This window comes from Camellia sinensis, chromosome 7 (assembly GCF_055761805.1).
Source record: "Camellia sinensis isolate YWXY chromosome 7, ASM5576180v1, whole genome shotgun sequence".
In the NCBI taxonomy this organism is placed as follows: domain Eukaryota; kingdom Viridiplantae; phylum Streptophyta; class Magnoliopsida; order Ericales; family Theaceae; genus Camellia; species Camellia sinensis.
In genome coordinates, this window is record NC_138967.1 from 108,151,181 (window position 1) to 108,174,171 (window position 22,991).

Below are 22,991 nucleotides of genomic sequence, written 5' to 3' on the forward strand. Positions count from 1 at the left end.
ACACACCTGTAAGGGATAAGGTAGTGAGATTGGGAGAGTCAAATGGCAAGTAAATAACCAAGTTAGACCATGAGAAGATGGTCATATTGAAGATAGAAAAAAGCTTAGTTTTGTATTACCAAATTTTGGGGGATTGAAATATTTTGGTAGTTTTGAACAATTTCAATACATGTTGGTCATAAAAAAATTGAATATCACTCATAATACCATTAAAAGAAAATAAACAAAAAATTTGCTTTCACCATATCGAGCTCATTTGTGAATAAAATATGTACAAAATTTATGACAAGGATTAATTATGGACCAAAAATGGTGGGATTTGAGCCCTAAAAAAATTTAAAAGGGAAAAATACACAACAAGGTACGTTATGCGCAATGGGGCTCAAACCTTGGGGAAAAGAAAAATAGAGAGAAATAGAAACAAAGGGTAGCTAAAAGAAAAAGATGACCATATTGTTTCCTAAGTATGAGAGAAAATTTTCTATTGATCTAGATTTGTAGACACTAAATAGATTAGGGAAGGTTTTTTTTTTTTTTTTATCAATTTACAAATAAAATAAAATAAAATAAAAAATTTGTTCCAACAAAAGTCCAAACTGCAATATGGCTACCAATCAAATAACACACCCGTATGATTTTGTAAATATTTTCGGCAATTAAATGAACCTACAAATCGGAACCCTAAATTTATATGTGGTAAAAAAAATAGGTCCTACACAATTGAATATGTGATAAATCAAAAATTAACATGTATCAAGTCACAGTGGATCAGATTGTGAAAAGTTTTTGTAGATTTTAAACATTTTTCCAATTAAATTGATCCGTAGTTTTCGTAAGTTTATTTGAAGGTCATTGCAGGCCCAAACGTGAGAAGGGGTTTATATTTTCAGGGCCGAGTGGTTGACCCATCAAGATGATTTTGAATGAAATGAGAGATCAGCCCAATTAAACGAGATAAGCCATAGCCTTGTGCTTTTGGCGCTGTTTGATAGAACTGTTGGAAAGTGATTATAACTTATAGTCTAACAACTTATACTTTATAACTGTGAACATAAACTGATTTTTGACTTATAAATTAAGTTTTTCCTTCCCCACTCAAAGAATAAGTTGATTTTTGACTTACAAAAAGTTATAAGTTGTATTGTTAAGTTGAACCAAATACCTCAAAATAGCTTAAATTAAGCTAAAAATTGAAATAAATTAGAAATAAACCCTACCAAACAGGGCGTTTGTCACGAATCAGTGTTGAATTATTTCAAGTCGATCTATTTACATGGGTATTGCTACTAGGTTCTTTGACTCAAATTTATAAGTTGTTTATTTTTCTGCATATTTTTGTTTTTAGTATTTTTTTTTTAAACTTTGAATCAATTTTTTTAGATCCTTAAAACTAGATGATTATAAAAATAAACAAATAAATAAAATTTATTAAAAGCCAACAAATAGCCTAACTCTTTATAATTAATAACATTCACAATGGAAGAGTTATTGTGTGTATGAGCGTCAAACTGTAAAATTTTAGCCATGATGGACTAAAATGAAGCTACAATGGAGCTGCTAAACCCATTGTTAAGTTTGTTAGAGCATTCAGATCAAGCTCAACAAGTTTTGAACCAAATTTCAATTTGAAAATCACTTTTTTTATTTTATTTTATATAGCTCTCCTTTTAAATACTCTATCCATTAGACTCTCTATTCTAACTTTATTTTATTAAAAGAATATTTTATTAGCCATTCTTCTTTTAATGATCAATACTCAAGAAAGTCAAGATAGTGAGGTCTAATCTATCAAAAAATAATAAATTATTGAATAACTATTGAATAATACCTTAACAAATTTTTTAAGTTATTGTAACAAATACAAATAATAGCTAATTATAGAATTAATTTGTTGAAACTAATACAACAATGATTTCATAATTTACTAATTATATTTAATGAAAAAGTTAATTTGTTGAGACTAATATGAATGTCCTTAGAGTCGAAATTGTTGGCCACAGTTACAAGTTGTTTAGCTAGCCCATGAAGAGAGAGAGAGAGAGAAGGCAGAGGGTTGGAATCACGATCCTCTCCTTCCCTTTTCTTTTTGACTTTTTACTTGTTGGGCTATTGGGCCTATTTTTTGGCCCATTTCTAAGCCAATTTTTGATGATTCGAATCGTTTCATATTTTAAGATTTATTGAGTATATCATATCTGTAAAAAATCAAGTTGATCGGATATCAGAAACTACGTGTTCGGATCATTGAACTAAAAACCATTTTTTAAAAAAATTTAATAAACAATTTTTTGAACACATGCTTTTTAATATTCGATCAACTTGATTTTTTACAAGTATGATATATTCAACGAATATTAAAATGTGAACGATTCGGATTATCGAAATTGCTCCTAAAAACAAGCCCAATATCCCAATAAATAAGAAGTCAATGAGAGAAGTTAAAGGAGAGGATCTTGATCCGAGGGGTTTGCCGTCTCACAGCAGAGTTGGTGCAGTAAAAGAAGAGAGGGACTGGAGAAGGAAATAAAATGCGAGACAAAAAAGATTGTATTGTTATTATAGTTGTTTATAATAAATTTATACATCATTTTTTTTGGATTCATATAATACACCATATTTTTAGCCACAATGCCCTACAATTAGCTTTACAGTCAACTCAATTTTGCTAATCTATAACTAGTGAATCAAAAAAATTAAATTAAATTAAATTAAATTAAATAATAAATGGTTGAGCCATAGATTTTAGGTTGTTTTAATATTATTTTGGAAATTAATTTTATTATTATTTTTTAAATTTTTTATGAAAAGATATACAGAAAAGTAGAGAGAATAATTATATATATTTTTTTTGTAGTGATTTTTTTATTTTTTCACTAAAATTTCAACTATCCAAAATAGACTTTACCATCTAATTAAGAAGAAAATCAATATTTCTTTTTGATTGGTGGAGGCGAATGAGATTTATGGGATCAATACAGTTCTTAATAAGAATGACCCACAATCTACACCAATCATAAATTGTGTTTTGTTCACAAACATCAAAAGTATGTAAACAAATTTATTTTTCATATTTTTTGATTGGTGGAGGGGAATGAGATTTATGGGATCAAACAAATTTCTTTTCCATTTATTTTTCATATTTGTAATACGTCTATTAAAAAAAAAAAAGTCCACAACTATTTGGTGGATTATGTTTAAAAAGAGGTAATTGAATGGTGACTTTGGTGAAAGCACATACTAGTGATACTGCTCATGAGCTTTAATGATTTGATTAACAATTGGGAAGGAGTTTGTGGAAGATGACTCATGTTTAATTTGAGCAATCTGTGGGTCAGTTTTGGGATATAATTGTAGTGCTGCCTCTGTTTCTATCCTCTGAGTTTTGTTCCTTCATTTTGTTATTGTTGTGTTCCATCTACTGGTATCTTGCCAACATTCCCTTTTATTTATTTTTTTTGTTTTCTTCTTTACTTGTGTTGTGAAGTTAATGGGGTTGAAAGGCAAGGGGGGAGTATTTGTGTATGATTAAGGGGAGTACTTTTGTGTTGTTTTCTTTCATATGGAGTGATAGAGTTATTTTTGCCAATAAAAAAATATATATAAAAAAATGAAGGATTAGTTTGAAATTTAGATAACACAAGGCATCCTTAAAATAGCTTTACTTTCCCAATTGTTAAAAATTATTCAGGTTTTTTTTTTTTTTTTTTACTTCATTGGTAAAATATTACGATGAATAAATTCTTTGCAAAAACGAGAAAACCTACCAAAAAATGAGACTTAAATGAGACTTGACGTGCGTGTTCCAATGTCTAAATTAGTTGGTTAATGGAGACAATGAAAACTCTCAAAGAATCCGGATCCTCCGTCGCCCTTTCCTACGGGGCGTTCTGTCGCCCTCCAAAACGACGTCGTTTTGGAGGGGTTTTTTTTTTTTTTTTCCTTGTTCTTCTCACTGATAACTCTCTCTCTCTCTCTCTCTCTCTCCATACCACTACTTAGCTCTCTCAGTAGCTGGTTTTCGTCCCACAGATTCATCTGTTCTCACTCCTAAAGCAATAACAAGTTTACCCAGATTCATTTTGCTTTCAAATTTTCCTTCCTGCTGATCCACCACATAGAAGGTCCATCCATGTTGCCTTTCGTTTTCTGAAAGTGTTTTTTATATTTTCTTTTTGTTAGATTGTGCGTTTCTTAAAAAAAAAAAAAAAGTTGATGATGATAATTATTCTGGACATTGATTTCAACTAGGTATTGAAATTATTCTGGGTTTGATGATGATGATTATTCTGGGTTTAATGATGATGATGATCGCAGGATGATGAAATTAGTTCTTGGGTTTGTGGGTAAAAAAAAGATGAAGATTCACCAATCGTGTTCAATTGATTTTCCTTCTAAGCTCTTTGAATCGATACTCAACTCTTACAGAGTCTATGATTCTTCGCCTCGTGTTTTCGACTCTCTATTCAAAACCTGTGCGCATATGAAGAAGTTCAGGAATGCCACCGATGCTTATTGTCGTATGAAGGATTATGGGTTTGTCCCAAATGTTGAATCTTGCAATGCGTATTTGAGTTCTTTGATGAATTTGAATCCGGCAGATATCGCATTAGCATTTTATAAAGAAATGCAGAGATCAAGAATTTCGCCGAATGTTTATACTTTGAACATTTTTATTAGTGCTCTGTGTAAATTGGGGAAACTGGAAAAGGCTGTTGAGGTGTTTGGAGAGATGGAAAACATGGGTTGTGTTCCTACAGTTGTTTCTTATAATACATTAATTGTTGGACACTGTAACCATGGCCTTCTGAGCACTACTTTGAAGCTCAAGAATTTGATGGAGAAGAATGGGTTATGCCCAAATGATGTTACTTTCAACACACTTATTCATGGGTTCTGCAAGGAAGGGAAATTATACGAAGCGAACAAACTTTTTAGTGAGATGAAAGGGATTGATGTGTCTCCTAATACTGTAACTTACAATACATTGATAAATGGGTATAGCCAAGCAGGTAATGTTGAGATGGGTAGAAGGCTTTACGAGGAGATGTCGAGGAATGGGATTAAGAAGGATATCTTGACTTACAATGCACTGATTTTGGGACTATGCAAGGAAGGGAAGACGAAGAAAGCTGCTTATATGGTTAAAGAACTCGATAGCAAGAAGTTAATCCCCAAGTCATTTTTGGGTTTGTTCGATGATGGTGGCTGAGAAGGAGAGGGAGGGCGGTGTTGGGTTTGTTCCGGCGTCGGAGGTGGTGGAGGAAGAAGAGATGAGGAAGTTGAAGGAGATGCAGGCTTTGAAGAGAATGGAGGCCAAGAAAAGGATGGTGGAGAAGTTGATTAAGCAGAGGGGAGCTGGGGGTTCTGATGAACAGAAGAAAACAGGGGCAAAAGGAAAAGAAAGAAGACGAAGAAAGCAAAAGAAAGGGCAAAAAAAAAAAAAAAAAAAAGCCCTCCAAAACGACGTCGTTTTGGAGGGCTACAGGAAGCGCGACAGGAAAGGGGCACCGAGGATCCGGATTCACTGTGAAAATGATATGTGTGAACATTATTACTCGTCTTCATAATCCTTATATAACGAGGTGAAAGCATTATTCTTAGTTTTAATAATAATCTAATGATTTTATTCACTAAAATAATGCTTGAGATGGCTTTATTATGAGAGAAGTTAAATTCTAATCAAAACCGTAAGTCAAAAGATTTGAACATTTTTCCACAAATAATGGCTCATGTATTTTGTTTATTTATTAATTATTTTTATCTTAGGTGATAGATGAGCACACGACTGGCATGGCATATATGAGACACAAAAATGATTGTGATGCATTTATGCAAGGAGTAATGTTATATGCATCAATTAGTGTACTAATTAGTATACGAATTAATGATATGATATAATTTAAGATATTTTTTATGTTTGTAATTTGCATAATGACTGGTGTTAATAATAAAGTCATAACTAGTGTTGATACACTAGTTAGTATATTAATTGGTGCATGTAACACCACTTTTATGTAATAGCAATCTACATAGAGGGTTTTTTTTTTTGGAAAATGTCTCGTAGCTCAAATTTTGTGGCTCAAAAGTGGCTCAAATGGCCAAAACGACGTCGTTTTGGCCATTTTTATGTTGTTCTGTACTCAAAACGACGTCGTTTTAGCCATTTGAGCCACTTTTGAGCCACAAAATTTGAGCTACGTAGCATTGTCGTTTTTTTTTTTTTTAAATGTGTGAGTTTGGATAGCAAATGGTGCTAACGGTTGTTTGTAGTAATACATTTTAATTAAAAAATTAAAAAGTTATTATAAAAAAAATCCAAAAATAAAAAAGTTTGAAAGTTATATAAAGAAGTCACAAATTCTTTTTCATTTTATTTATTTTTTGCACCTTTTTTTTTTAAAAAAAAAAAAGCAAAAACCGTTTCCCAATTTTTTTTATTTCCTATTTTAATTTAAAAAAATTAAAAAATTACTAAAATAATTATTTCCAAATCAATCCATACATTATTGTTTGAATAGAGAGTTTTTTTGGGAAGCATTTACACACAAGTTGTAATTTATGAACTTATACTCCAATAAATCCTAATTAAGATTTTTTGGACCTCCAAGTCCCATTAAATTTTTAATAGTCAGAATTCCCTTCAAACAATGATTGTTCATCATTTATGATTATTTACAAAGGAACATGACGATTTGACATTTATTTTGATTTTTAAAACTTTAAAATATCAACTTTCAAATTTAAAAAAAAAAAATTAAATGAAAAAATTATGTGCAAAAAGAGAAAAAAAAAACTATATTTTTTTGTGCAAAACTAAAAATTTTGTGTCTATAAAGAACTATGATGATGGAACACTGATGTGCAAAATTTAAAAAAAAAAAAACTTTAAAAATGAAAAAATTGATAATGTTTTGGAGTCAGGCTTCATTGTGTCGTGTTGTTGATCATATCTTGCTTCCCTTGCACTTCTTTGAATTTGGCTATTGGGTTGTTGTGATTGTGATTGGGACAGGTTGGTTGTTTAGTTATCAAACTTTTATTGCCTAGATTTTTGCTCCTCCGCTCGAGCGGGCTTTGCAAACTCTCAGTATTTTTGTAGGTTTGCAAAACTATTGGGAGAATGTATTCTACGCTCGAGTGGTTCTTTCTGCGCTCAAGCATGCTCAGCTCGAGCAGCATTTCTTGCTCTCTAGCATTAGTCTATTGTCTGTAAAACTACTGGGAGTGTGCATTTTGCGCTCGAGTAACATTTCTTGTGCTCGAGCGGGACAACTTGTTGTGTCTGACGCTCGAGCGTCACTTTTTGTGCTCGAGTGGACTGTGTATATTTCAGTCTGTAAAAGTGATATTTTATATCACTTTTTCACATCTCTCTCTCGCTCTCCCTACTTTCCAAAAAAAAAAAAACCTAAATCTAGAGCCTCTCTCTCTAAAACCTATATTCTCTCTACATTTTCACCTAGATTCGTTGGTTTCTGTACCCTTGTGCTTTTGTTAAAAAGGTAGAGCGTCTTAAGAGCTCTATTTTGATCCAAACAAGATTTGGTTTCGGCATCTTTGAAGTTCCTCCATTGTTGCTTTGGTCTTCTAAACTTGAAGTTAGGACTTTCTACACTCTCTTATGATTTTTAACTTAGTTATTTGTTGATTATGTAAGTAATGTTGGGTTTCTGAGGATTTTAGACAAATCTAGGGTTTTGGTTTAAAATTAAAAGAGGGGTTTGCAAATGAAGTTATTAAAAATGGTTATGGGTATAAATATGAGGATGTGTTATGTTAAATTTGTTAATTTTGACACATGAGTTAGATTTTGGAGAGAATGGAGTTTTGCCCTAAAATGCTGAAAATAATTATTTTGTATAAATAATGAAATTGGTATTAGAAATATGAAATTGGATGAATGTTTATATAAATGGTGGAGTTGGATATGTTTTGCCTCTCACCTATGGAAATTTGGATAATTTATCTGTCTTGGAGATTGTATATCTGTTTAGAAATATCTGTTTTGGGTTATCGGTGGAGGATAACTATGATTGTTATAGAAATTGCATGATGATTAGGTGACTTGAAACTAATCTCTTAACTGTTGTCATTGAATATGACTATGTTTGAATACGTTGCATATATATGATATTTGGGAGAAGAAAGTGGATGGACTTCTTTGAATTAAGTTGTCCTGTGTGTCTAGGGTGAAAGTTCCAAAAATCGAGCATATACATGGGTGCCAATTCTCGCGGATGAAATTTTTGTAAAATAACAAATTGAAGTGTTTGTGTAATGGTTGTATTGATTGGAGAACCATTGAGTTGTAGTCTGAGTTGGGTTGCTTGGATGACAATGAATTTGACTCATGAGTTGAGGTGAAATGAATTGAGATAAAATGGATTGAGATATAAAATTTGGCATATTATAATCTTGTCAAATATGAATGAATTTATTACAGGCATTGTGTATGCACATTATACTTGTATCTTTGTTACGATTCATATATTGTGTTAGATTGTTTCTACTAGGCTTTGGCTTACCCTACTAGGTACTATTGATATGCCTCCGCCAAGGACTTAGCTTGGAAGGATTATGGAGCTGAAGGCTCACTTTTGTTTATTTTGTATTTACTTTTCACAAGCCTAGGGTTTTATTTGTATTGAGCCTATGACTTATTTTGTTGTAACTAAGCACTTTCTTGGAAAAATGTAGGTCATTAGGGCATATGAACACATGTTTAGCTTTCATTTCCTACTACCTCTTCTAACACATGCTATAGATTCAGGATGAACGATTTATGTATGTATATCGCATGTGTGACCTTTTGTATATTAATTCTGATTAATGAAATAGAAGTTTCTTATTCTGTTTATATCACATTGTACTAGTGTTTAGAGTTGGTTTATTGTAATTATTTTAGGGGCGTTACAACTTGGTATCAAAGTGTACCAGGTTTGAATACTTTGGGTATATGGGAAGTGGTTAGTACCAAAATGGGTTTATCTCGTTTGACAGAGTTGTTTATATATTTGCAATGCTATATGATAACATGTTTATGTGATTATATGTGTATGTGATTTAATTTCTACAATGTTGACCGAGTCTACAGGCTTCTAGGAGTCCTATTAGAAAAGCATTTGATCACTGTTATTTCTAATTGGAACTCTAGCAATGTCGCGGGACGATCATTATCCGGGAATGAAATTCGTATGTGTTTACGTGACTACGTACTTGTGTGGAGTGAATTACTATTGTCCACTACATTAAGATGTGAGTGTGTTAGCTTTCCACATTTGTAAATATACTAATCTCTTTTGTTACCTTCATTAGGATATTAAGACGTGGACATGATAGGCGTGGTAGGCCTAAGAGGCATGAGGTGCATGAGGTGCTTTTACCATATGAAATAAAATAAAATAAAAAATTTGTTCCAACAAAAGTCCAAACTGCAATATGGCTACCAATCAAATAACACACCCGTATGGTTTTGTAAATATTTTCGGCAATTAAATGAACCTACAAATTGGAACCCTAAATTTATATGTGGTAAGAAAAATAGGTCCTACACAATTGAATATGTGATAAATTAAAAATTAACATGTATCAAGTCACAGTGGATCAAATTGTGAAAAGTTTTTGTAGATTTTAAACATTTTTCCAATTAAATTGATCCGTAGTTTTTCTAAGTTTATTTGAAGATCATTGCAGGCCCAAACGTGAGAAGGAGTTTATATTTTCAGGGCCGAGTGGTTGACCCATCAAGATGGTTTTGAATGAAATGAGAGATCAGCCCAATTAAACGAGATAAGCGTTGAATTAGTGTTGAATTATTTCTAGTCGATCTATTTACATAGGTATTGCTACTAGGTTTCTTTGACTCAAATTTATAAGTTGTTTATTTTTTTGCATATTTTTGTTTTTAGTATTTTTTTTTTAAACTTTGAATCAATTTTTTAGATCCTTAAAACTAGATGATTATAAAAATAAATAAATAAATAAAATTTATTAAAAGCCAACAAATAGCCTAACTCTTTATAATTAATAACATTCACAATGGAAGAGTTATTGTGTGAGTGTCAAACTGTAAAATTTTAGCCATGATGGACTAAAATGAAGCTACAATGGAGCTGCTAAACCCATTGTTAAGTTTGTTAGAGCATTCAGATCAAGCTCAACAAGTTTTGAACCAAATTTCAATTTGAAAATCACTTATTTTATTTTATTTTATATAGCTCTCCTTTTAAATACTCTATCCATTAGACTCTCTATTCTAACTTTATTTTATTAAAAGAATATTTTATTAGCCATTCTTCTTTTAATGATCAATACTCAAGAAAGTCAAGATAGTGAGGTCTAATCTATCAAAAAATAATAAATTACTGAATAACTAATGAATAATACCTTAACAAAATTTTTAAGTTATTGTAACAAATACAAATAATAGCTAATTATAGAATTAATTTGTTGAAACTAATACAACAATGAGGCAGGGGTTGGAATCAGGATCCTCTCCTTCCCTTTTCTTTTTGACTCTTTACTTGTTGGGTTATTGGGCCTATTTTTTGGCCCATTTTTAAGCCCATTTTTGATGATTTGAATCGTTCATATTTTAAGATTTATTGAGTATATCATATCTGTAAAAAATCAAGTTGATCGGATATCAGAAACTACGTGTTCGGATCATTGAACTAAAAATCATTTTTTTTAAGAATTTAATAAATAATTTTTTGAGCACATGCTTTTTAATATCCGATCAACTTGATTTTTTACAAGTATGATATATTCAACGAATATTAAAATGTGAACGATTCGGATTATCGAAATTGCTCCTAAAAATAAGCCCAATATCCTAATAAATAAGAAGTCAATGAGAGAAGTTAAGGAGAGGATCTTGATCCGGAAGGGTTTGCCGTCTCTATCACAGCAAAGTTGGTGCAATAAAAGAAGAGAGGGACTGGAGAAGGAAAAAAAATGCGAGACAAAAAAAATTGTATTGTTATTATAGTTGTTTATAATAAATTTATACATCATTTTTTTTGGATTCATATAATACACCATATTTTTAGCCACAATGCCCTACAATTAGCTTTACAGTCAACTCAATTTTGCTAATCTATAACTAGTGAATCAAAAAAATTAAATTACATTAAATTAAATTAAAGTAAATTAAATAATAAATGGTTGAGCCATAGATTTTAGCTTGTTTTAATATTATTTTGGAAATTAACTTTATTATTATTTTTTTAATTTTTTATGAAAAGATATACAGAAAAGTAGAGACAATAATTATATATATATATTTTTTTTGTAGTGATTTTTTTATTTTTTAACTAAAATTTCAACTATCCAAAATAGACTTTACCATCTAATTAAGAAGAAAATCAATATTTCTTTTTGATTGGTGGAGGCGAATGAGATTTATGGGATCAATACAGTTCTTAATAAGAATGACCCACAATCTACACCAATCATAAATTGTATTTTGTTCACAAACATCAAAAGTATGTAAACAAATTTGTTTTTCATATTTTTTGATTGGTGGAGGGGAATGAGATTTATGGGATCAAACAAATTTCTTTTCCATTTATTTTTCATATTTGTAATACGTCTATTAAAAAAAAAAAAGTCCACAACTATTTGGTGGATTATGTTTAAAAATAGGTAATTGAATGGTGACTTTGGTGAAAGCACATACTAGTGATACTGCTAATGAGCTTTAATGATTTGATTAACAATTGGGAAGGAGTTTGTGGAAAGATGACTCATGTTTAATTTGAGCAATCTGTGGGTCAGTTTTGGGATATAACTGTAGTGCTGCCTCTGTTTCTATCCTCTGAGTTTTGTTCCTTCATTTTGTTATTGTTGTGTTCCATCTACTGGTACCTTGCCAACATTCCCTTTTATTTTATTTTTTTGTTTTCTTCTTTACTTGTGTTGTGAAGTTAATGGGGTTGAAAGGCAAGGGGGGAGTATTTGTGTATGATTAAGGGGAGTACTTTTATATTGTTTTCTTTCATATGGAGTGATAGAGTTATTTTTTCCAATAAAAAAATATATATAAAAAAATGAAGGATTAGTTTGAAATTTAGATAACACAAGGCATCCTCAAAATAGCTTTACTTTCCCAATTGTTAAAAATTATTCAGGTTTTTTTTTTTTTTTTACTTCATTGGTAAAATATTACGATGAATAAATTCTTTGCAAAAACGAGAAAACCTGCCAAAAAATGAGACTTGACGTGCGTGTTCCAATGTCTAAATTAGTTGGTTAATGAAGACGATGAAAATTGTCAAAATGGTATGTGTGAACATTATTACTCATCTTTATAATCCTTATATAACGTGGTGAAAGCATTATTCTTAGTTTTAATAATAATCAAATGATTTTATTCACTAAAATAAAGCTTGAGATGGCTTTATTATGAGAGAAGTTAAATTCTAATCAAAACCGTAAGTCAGAAGATTTGAACATTTTTCCACAAATAATTGCTCATGTATTTTGTTTATTTATTAATTATTTTTATCTTAGGTGATAGATGAGCACACGACTGGCATGGCATATATATATGAGACACAAAAATGATTGTGATGCATTTATGCAAGGAGTAATGTTATATGCATCAATTAGTGTACTAATTAGTATACGAATTAATGATGTGATATAATTTAAGATATTTTTGATATTTGTAATTTGTATAATGACTGGTGCTAATAATAAAGTCATAACTAGTGTTGATACATTAGTTAGTATATTAATTGGTGCATGTAACACCACTTTTATGTAATAGCTATCTACATAGAGGGTTTTTTTTTTTTTTTTTTTTTTAATGTGTGAGTTTGGATAGCAAATGGTACTAACGGTTGTTTGTAATAATACATTTTAATTAAAAAATTAAAAAGTTATTATAAAAAAATCCAAAAATAAAAAATTTTGAAAGTTATATAAAAAAGTCACAAATTCTTTTTCATTTTATTTATTTTTTGCACCTTTTTTTTTTTAAAAAAAAAGCAAAAACCGTTTCCCAATTTTTTTTATTTCCTATTTTAATTAAAAAAAATTAAAAAGTTACTAAAATAATTATTTCCAAATCAATCCATACATTATTGCTTGAATAGAGAGTTTTTTTGGGAAGCATTTACACATAAGTTCTAATTTATGAACTTATACTCCAATAAATCCTAATTAAAATTTTTTGGACCTTCAAGTCCCATTAAATTTTTAATAGTCAGAATTCTCTTCAAACAATGATTGTTCATCATTTATGATTATTTATAAAGGAACATGACGATTTGACATTTATTTTGATTTTTAAAACTTTAAAATATCAACTTTCAAATTTTTTAAAAAAATTAAATGAAAAAATTATGTGCAAAAAAAGAAAAAAAAACTATATTTTTTTGTGCAAAACTAAAAATTTTGTGTCTATAAAGAACTATGATGATGGAACACTGATGTGCAAAATTTAAAAAAAAAAAAAAACTTTAAAAATGAAAAAACTGATAATGTTCTATAGCGATTTCGGTTTTGACCCAACTCTTGTTGTATTTTGGAGTCAGGCTTCATTGTGTCGTGTTGTTGATCATATCTTGCTTCTCTTGCACTTCTTTGAATTTGGCTATTGGGTTGTTGTGATTGTGATTGGGACAAGTTGGTCGTTTAGTTTTCAAACTTTTGTTGCTTAGATTTTTGCTCCTCCACTCGAGCGGGCTTTGCAAACTCTCAGTATTTTTGTAGGTTTGCAAAACTACTGGGAGAATGTATTCTACGCTCGAGTGGTTCTTTCTGCGCTCAAGCATGCTCAGCTCGAGTGGCATTTCTTGCTCTCTAGCATTAGTCTATTGTCTGTAAAACTACTGGGAGTGTGCATTTTGCGCTCGAGTAACATTTCTTGTGCTCGAGCGGAACAACTTGTTATGTCTGACGCTCAAGCGTCACTTTTTGTGCTCGAGTAGACTGTGTATATTTCAGTCTGTAAAAGTGACATTTTATATCACTTTTTCACATCTCTCTCTCGCTCTCCCTACTTTCCAAAAAAAAAAAAACCTATATCTTGAGCCTCTCTCTCTAAAACCTATATTCTCTCTACATTTTCGCCTAGATCCGTTGGTTTCTCTACCCTTGTACTTTTGTTAAAAAGGTAGAGCGTCTTAAAAGCTCTATTTTGGTCCAAACAAGATTTGGTTTCGGCATCTTTGAAGTTCCTCCATTGTTGCTTTGGTCTTCTAAACTTGAAATTAGGACTTTCTGCACTCTCTTATGATTTTTAACTTAGTTATTTGTTGATTGTGTAAGTAATGTTGGGTTTCGGAGGATTTTAGACAAATCTAGGGTTTTGGTGTAAAATCAAAAGAGGGGTTTGCAAATGAAGTTATTGAAAATGGTTATGGGTATAGATATGAGGATGTGTTATGTTAAATTTGTTAATTTTGACACATGAGTTGGATTTTGGAGAGAATGGAGTTTTGCCCTAAAATGCTGAAAATAATTATTTTGTATAAATAATGAAATTGGTATTAGAAATATGAAATTGGATGAATATTTATATAAATGGTGGAGTTAGATATGTATTGCCTCTCACCTATAGAAATTTGGATAATTTATCTATCTTGGAGATTGTATATCTGTTTAGAAATATCTGTTTTGGGTTATCGGTGGAGGATAACTATGATTGTTATAGAAATTGCATGATGATTAGGTGACTTGAAACTAATCTCTTAACTGTTGTCATTGAATATGACTATGTTTGAATACGTTGCATATATATGATATTTGGGAGGAGAAAGTTGATGGACTTCTTTGAATTAAGTTGTCCTGTGTGTCTAGGGTGAAAGTTCCAAAAATCGCGCATATACATGGGTGCCAATTCTGGCGGATGAAATTTTTGTAAAATGGCAAATTGAAGTGTTTGTGTAATGGTTGTATTGATTGGAGAACCATTGAGTTGTAGTCTGAGTTGGGTTGCTTGGATAACAATGAATTTGACTCATGAGTTGAGGTGAAATGAATTGAGATAAAATGGATTGAGATATAAAAGTTGGCATATTATAATCTTGTCAAATATGAATGAATTTGTTACAGGGATTGTGTATGCACATTATACTTGTATCTTTGTTACGATTCATATATTGTGTTAGATTGTTTCTACTAGGCTTTGGCTTACCCTACTAGGTACTATTGATATGCCTCCGCCAAGGACTTAGCTTGGAAGGATTGTGGAGCTGAAGGCTCACTTTTGTTTATTTTGTATTTACTTTTCACAAGCCTAGGGCTTTATTTGTATTGAGCCTATGACTTATTTTGTTGTAACTAAGCACTTTCTTGGAAAAATGTAGGTCATTAGGGCATATGAACACTTGTTTAGCTTTCATTTCCTACTACCTCTTCTAACACATGCTATAGATTCAGGATGAACGATTTATGTATGTATATCACATGTGTGACCTTTTGTATATTAATTCTGATTAATGAAATAGAAGTTTCTTATTCTGTTTATATCACATTGTACTAGTATTTGGAGTTGGTTTATTGTAATTATTTTAGGGGCGTTACAACTTGGTATCAGAGTGTACCAGGTTTGAATACTTTGGGTACATGGGAAGTGGTTAGTACCAAAATGGGTTTATCTCGTTTGACAGAGTTGTTTATATATTTGCAATGCTATATGATAACATGTTTATGTGATTATATGTGTATATGATTTAATTTCTACGATGTTGACCAAGTCTACAGGCTTCTAGGAGTCCTATTAGAAAAGCACTTGATCACTGTTATTTCTAATTGGAACTCTGGCAATGTCGCGGGACGGTCATTATCCGGGAATGAAATTCGTATGTGTTTACGTGACTACGTACTTATGTAGAGTGAATTACTATTGTCCACTACATTAAGATGTGAGTGTGTTAGCTTTCCACATTTGTAAATGTACTAATCTCTTTTGTTACCCTCATTAGGATATTAGGACATAGACATGATAGGTGTGGTAGGCCTAAGAGGCATGAGGTGCTTTTACCATATGAAATTCCAGCACAGAAAGATGGGGTTGGTCAGGCCAATGTGGCCGAACTAGTTGGTCAACAGGCCATAGGCGCCTTAGCCCGCGAAATGGCCAGAGCATTGCGGGAGTCTATGGACATTCTCGGGGTTGAGAATCAAGTCCAGGCCCAAGTAGCTAAGGCAGGGCCGTCTTTCTTGAAGTGGGAGTTTTTTTCGGTCAAATCCGGATGAGTTTTTGGGTGATCCCAAGAAGCCACTGACGGCAGATGAGTGGTTGGAGCAAATAGTGAAAATGTTCGAGATGCTTGACATTGAGGACAAGCAGTTGCGAGTGACCTTGGCATCCTTCCAACTGAAGAGAGATGCGGGTTAGTGGTGGAAGTATGCCGGTGGCCGTATTGGGGTGACTTGGGAGGCTTTTGTCAGCCTCTTCTAGGACAAGTTTCTACCTCCCACAGTTAAGGAGCAATTGAGAGACCAGTTCTCCAAGCTGGTGCAGTTGAACACTTTTGTGGCCGAGTTTGAGGCCACATTTACTAGCCTCTCTAGGTTTGCACCAAAGTTAGTGGTGACAGAGGAGTGCCGTTGTTTGGAGTTTGAGAAAAGGTTGAGGATCGGGCTCATGTTCAAGGTGGCCGTGTCGATGATTAGAGATTATGGACGCCTTGTGGAGGCAACAACTCATCTAGAGACCGTGATACAGATGGAGGAGGAGTGGATGAGGGGCTCCAAGAGGAGTTAGGATATTTAGGAGGATAGTAAGAGGCAGAGAAGTTTTAACCCACTGCCATCCCAAGATGCTCAGTCAAGGTCCACCTTTCCAGTGCCGAGTTCAGGTTCTGAAAGGGGTGGTCAGGGGGCTGTTACTTGTTACAAGTGTGGCTAGTTAGGCCACAAGTCTCCATCTTACCCGCAGAGATGAGGAGGGTAACGATCTGCATAGTCTTCGGCTTGTTCTCAGAGCCAGAGTCTAGGGAGAGGCCAACTGCTCACTCGTTATCAATGTGGGCAGGCGGGGCACATGAAGTGGTTTTGCGCTCAGTTGGATGGCACATCTGGTGCATCTGGTTTGAGGCAGACATAGAGCCACCAGCCTGCAGAGTCAGCACAGGCCTCGAGGGCTAATCAGGGAACCTCTTCGGCACAGTCAGTGCATGAGGCTTATATTCCGAGAGGTGAGCAGGTTGAGCAAAGACCTACAGGGCATGTCTATGCTGTTACCACGCCTGATCTAGTACCAATGCTTTCAATAGTGGGAGGTACTTTCTTGTTTTGCAATTCAGTTGCTAATGTATTGATTGATACAGGTGCATCCCATTCATTTAGTTCGTTTGCATTTGTATCGGTTTTGGAGTTAGAGTTGGCTCAGTTAGTATCTCCTATCTGTGTAGAATCAACTATCGGTGGTGAGGTTGTTTTGAAACAAGGGTGTTAGGGTTGTGACATAGAGGTTGTTCAATCGCCGGTCGCTAACTTCTTTTTGCTTTTGTGTTAATTGATATGTCTAGTTTTGATGTTATTTTGGGTATAGACTGGTTGTCATCATATCGGGCTGTTATAGATTGCTATTGTCAAAGGATTACTGTATGTACCCTGAGCAGTGATTGCTTTTATTTCTTGGGAGACTAGGCTGATAGAGTCTTATCATTGGTGTATGATCCGTGTGGGCGGAATGAACTTAATTGCCTTCTTGCCAACTTTTTGAGTAGTGAGTGTGATGAAGTCCAAGTTGAGTTGCCAAGGGTGGTTTGTGAATACCCGGATGTTTTTCTAGAGGATCTTACCAGTTTACAATCTCACTGTGAGATCGAGTTCTCTATTGATTTAGTGCTTGGCACGACACCAATTTCTATGGCACCATATAGATTTGCACCTGTTGAGTTGAGTGAGATGAAGATTCAACTCCAGGAATTGTTAGATGAGGGTTTCATTCGCTCTAGTACTTCGCCTTGGGGAGCACCGACTCTTTTTGGCAAAAAAAAGATGATGCGTTGCAACTTTGTATAGATTACCAGAAGTTGAACCGGGTAACTGTTAAGAATAAATACCCAATGCCTCGTATAAATGATTTGTTTGATCAGTTGAGGGGGTCTTGTTGCTTTTCTAAGATAAACCTAAGATCGGGTTATCACCAATTGAGAGTAAAAAGGAGGATATCCCAAAGACAGTATTTCGTACGTGGTATGGCCATTACGAGTTTCTAGTGATGCCCTTTGGGCTAACCAATGCACCAGCTGTGTTTATAGATTTAATGAACCGAATCTTTCGTGAGTTCTTGGGCCGTTTTGTGGTCGTCTTTGTGGATAACATCTTGATTTACTCACCTTCTAAGGAAGAGCACGAGGAACATTTACGGGTGGTGCTTGAGTTGCTTAGAGCCCACAAATTGTATGCTAAGTTTTGGAAATGTGAATTCTAGCTGAGAGAGGTCAAGTTCTTAGGCCACGTGGTATCCGGAGAAGGGGTGGTTGTAGATTCATCCAAGATAGAGGTAGTGCAAGATCGGGAACAACCTAAAAATACTTTTAAGATCCATAGTTTTTTGGGGTTGGTCAGGTATTACCGTCAGTTTGTGAGGGATTTCTCTAGATTAGCCTCACTATTGACTAGATTGACGAGGAAAGAAGCTAAGTTTGTATGGAGTGAGACCTGTGAGAAGTCATTCCAAGAGCTTAAGATTAGACTTACCATTGCTCCAGTATTGATTATTCCGTAGAGGGTTTTAAGCTATTCGGTGTATTATGATACTTCACGGGAAGGTTTGGGTTGTGTATTGATGTAAGAGTGGCTCGCGGCAGTTGAAAACACATGAGAGAAACTACCCTACTCATGACTTAGAGTTAGCGGCGGTGATCTTTGCCTTAAAGATTTGGAGGCATTATTTGTATGGTGAGAAGTTTGAAGAGTTTTCTGATCACAAGAGTCTGAATATCTGTTTACACAATAAGGACTTGAATTTGAGACAGAGGAGATGGATGGAGTTTATAGAAGATTACAATTTTGAGTTACATCACCATCTAGGAAAGGCTAATGTTGTGGCCAATGCTTTGAGTAGAAAATCCATTAGTAGTGTAGCTTGTATTGCCATCCAGGAATGGGAGATGTTGAGTGCCATTGGGGAGTTTGACTTGCATCTTAGCGAGTCTGTAGCTTTATTTTCGGTAGTCGCACAACCTACACTTGTGAACCGAGTAATAGAAGCACAAAAAGGTGACCGTAAGGTAGAATCCCTCCGGAGAAGATCTCCAGTGGGAAGGTAGAAAAGAGGCTTAAGCGTGTACTCCAACTTGAGTGTTAGATACCTTGACCGTCTCTTCGTGTCGGAGTCTAGCTGAAAAGAAGTACTCCAAGAGTTTTACCATTCACGCCTTGCGGTACATCCGAGAGTCACAAAGATGTATCATGACCTTTGTTGCTAGTTTTGGTGGAGGGGAATGAAGAAGGATATGGCTATGTTTGTGTCAAAGTACCTTACTTGTCAACAAGTGAAGGCCAAACATCAGAGACCAGCGGGTTTGTTGCAATCCTGGCCTATAGCTGAGTGAAAGTGTGAGCATGTCACAATGGATTTTATTATGGGCCTTCCCAGGACTCAACGGGGTAATGATTCAATTTGGGTGGTAGTTGACCGGTTAACCAAGTTGGTGCACTTTATACCTATGCGTGTGAGTGACTCGGTAGATTATCTTGCTGATCTTTACATTAGGGACATAGTGAGGTTGCACAGGGTCTTAGTGACGATTGTTTTAGATAGAGATCCACATTTCATGGCTCGATTGTGGCAGAGCCTATAAAATGACATGGGCATGAGATTGACCTTTAACACTGCGTATCATCCTTAGACTGACGGGTAGTCAAAGCGCACCATTCAAATTTTAGAGGATATGCTTCGGGGTTGTGTCCTCGATTTTAAGGGTTCGTGGGAGAGGCATTTGCCTTTAGTGGAGTTTGCCTATAGCAATAGCTTCCAGTCGAGCATTGGTATGGCACCGCTTGAGGCCTTCTATGACCGACCGTGTAGATCTCCTATGTATTGGGCCGAGGTGGGTGATGCACCTATGTTGGGTCCAGAGTTGGTTTGGGAAACGACTGAGAAAGTTGCACTTATTCGTAAGAGGTTGGTTACGGTTCAGAGTTGTCAGAAAATTTATGTCGACCATAGGAGGAGACCTTTGTCTTTTGAGGTGGAAGATCATGCATTCTTGAAGATATCACCTAGGAGAGGTTTTATGAGATTTGGAAAAAGTGAGAAGTTGTCCCCTCGATTCATTGGGCCTTTTGAAATCCTTGAGCATTTGGCCTTGCCGCCACAGCTTTCTAGGATTCATGATGTGTTTCATATTAGCATGCTTTGGAAGTATGAGCTGGATCCATCATATGGGTTGGATTAGACAGACTTAGAAGTAGATGAGGATGCCTTGTATAAGAAGAAACCGGTGAGAGTTTTGGATACCCGGGACCAAGTCTTGCGAGGCAAGACAATTCCCTTGGTTAAGGTATTGTGAAAACATCACGAGGTTGAGGAAGTAATGTGGGAACGTGAGTTGGAAGTCCATGAGAAATATTCACATTTATTTGTGGATGCTTGATCATGTATTCAAATTTTGTTATGTTAACAAAATATGAAATCATTGTATATGTTTTGAGAAGATGGACACATTGTGTATGTTGTTTATGTTTTGGAAATGCGAGTTTATTATAAACATTGTATATGTTTTGGAAATATGAATTATGCATTTAGTATTGAGAATTTTTTTATTGTATTGATGAGATTGGATGACCGGGGAATGGGTTATGATGATGGAATTGAATGATGATCATTATTGTGTTTGGTTTGAGCATAACTTTAAAACTTGATTTGAAATTTTGGAGACAAAATTCCTTAAGGGAAGAAGGTTATACGTATTTCGATTTTGACCCGATCCTTATTGTATTATGGACTTAGGCTTCATAGTGTCGTGTTGTTGATCATATCTTGTTTCCCTTGTATTTCTTTGAATTTGGCTATTGGGTTGTTGTAATTGCGTTTCGGATAGGTTGGTCACTTAGTTTCTAAACTTTTGTTGCCTAGATTTTTGCTCCTCCGCTCGAGCGGCACTTCTTGCACTTGAACGGGCTTTGCAAACTCTCAGTATTTTGTAGGGCTGCAAAACTACTGGGAGAGTGTATTATACACTCTAATGGTTCTTTCTGTGCTCGAGTGGGCTCAGCTCGATCGGCATTTCTTGTGTTCGAGTGTTAGTCTGTCGTCTGCAAACTATTGGGACCGTGCATTCTTCGAGCGACACTTCTTGCGCTCGAGCAGAACAATTTGTTGTGTTTGACTCTCGAGTGTCACTTCTTGCACTCGAGCGAACTATGCATATTTTAGTCCGTAAAAGTGACATTTTACATCACTTTTTCACATCTCTCTCTTGCTCTCTCTACTTTTCAAAAAAACCCTAAATCTAGAGCCTCTCTCTCTAAAACCTATCTTCTCTCTACATTTTCACCTAGATCTGTTGGTTTCTCTACTCGTGTGCCTTTGTTAAAAAGGTAGAACATCTTAAGAGCTCTATTTAGGTCCAAACAAGATTTGGTTTCGACGTCTTTGAAGTTCCTCCATTGTTGCTTTAGTCTTCTAAACTTGAGGTTAGAACTTTCTATACTCTCCTATGATTTTTAACTTAATTATTTGTTGATTGTGTAAGTAATGTTGGGTTTTGAAGGATTTTAGACAAACCTAGGGTTTTGGTTTAAAATTAAAAGAGGGGTTTACAAATGAAGTTATTGAAAATGGTTATGGGTATAGATATGAGGATGTGTTGTGTTAAATTTGTTGATTTTGACACATGGGTTGGATTTAAGAGAGAATGGAGTTTTGCCCTAAAATGTTTAATATAATTATTTTGTATAAATAATGAAATTGGTATTGGAAATATGAAATTGGATGAATGTTTATATAAAATGATGGACTTGGATACGTATTCTCTCTCATCTATTGAAATTTGGATAATTTATCTGTCTTGGAGATTGTATATCTGTTTTGGGCTATCAGTGAAGGATATCTATGATTGTTGTAGACATTGCATAAGGATTGGATAAATTGAAACTAATCTCTGAACGGTTGTCATTGATTATATGACTAAGTTTTAATACATTGCATATATATGATATTTGGAAGGAGAAAAAGGATGTACTCCATGTTTAGGAAAAGAAAGGGGATAGACTCTATTAAATTAAGTTGGCCTGTGTGTTTAGGGTGAAAGTCCCGAAAATAGCGCGTCTACATGGTTGCCGATTCCCACAGACGAAATTTTTGTAAAATGGCAAATTAAAGTGTTTGTGTAATGGTTGTATTGATTGGAGAACCATTGAGTTATAGTCTCAGTTGGGTTGTTTGGATAATGATGAATTTGACTCATGAGTTGAGGTGAAATGAATTGAGATAAAATGGATTGAGATATAAACTTGGCATATTATCATCTTGTTAAATATGAATGATTTATTACAGGCATTGTGTATGCACATTGTACTTTTATCTTTATTAAAATTCATATATTGTGTTAGACTATTTCTTCTAGGTTTTGGCTCACTCTACTTGGGAAAAATCATTTTCAGGTGTTGGTGATATGCCTTTGCCAAAGACTTAGTTTGGGAGGATTATGGAGCTGAAGGCTCACTTTTGTTTCTTTTGTATTTACTTTTTACAAGCTTAGTTCTTTATTTGTATTAAGCCTATGACTCATTTTGTTGTAACCAAGTACCGTCTTGAAAAGATGCAAGCCATTAGGGCATATGAACACCTGTTTAACTTTCATTTCCTATTACCTCTTGTAACACATACTATAGATTCAGGATGAACGATTGATGAATGTATATCGCATGTGTCACATTTTTTATATTAATTCTGATTAATGAAATGGAAGTTTCTTGTTCTGTTTATATCACATTGTACTAGTGTTTAGAGTTGGTTTATTGTAATTATTTTGGAGGCGTTACATATTCTTAGTTTTAAAACTAGAAAAAAATTC

General features: G+C 34.0%; 1 protein-coding gene across 1 annotated transcript; it reads left to right on the forward strand.

Annotated features, from left to right (window-relative positions):
- Nucleotides 1–4,030: 4,030 nt before the first annotated feature.
- LOC114309695 (uncharacterized) lies at nucleotides 4,031–5,421 on the forward strand. The gene has a single exon (XM_082877110.1). The coding sequence runs from the start codon at nucleotides 4,316–4,318 to the stop codon at nucleotides 5,207–5,209; it is 894 nt and encodes a 297-aa protein (XP_082733236.1). The 5' UTR covers nucleotides 4,031–4,315; the 3' UTR covers nucleotides 5,210–5,421.
- The last annotated feature ends 17,570 nt before the right edge of the window (nucleotides 5,422–22,991 follow it).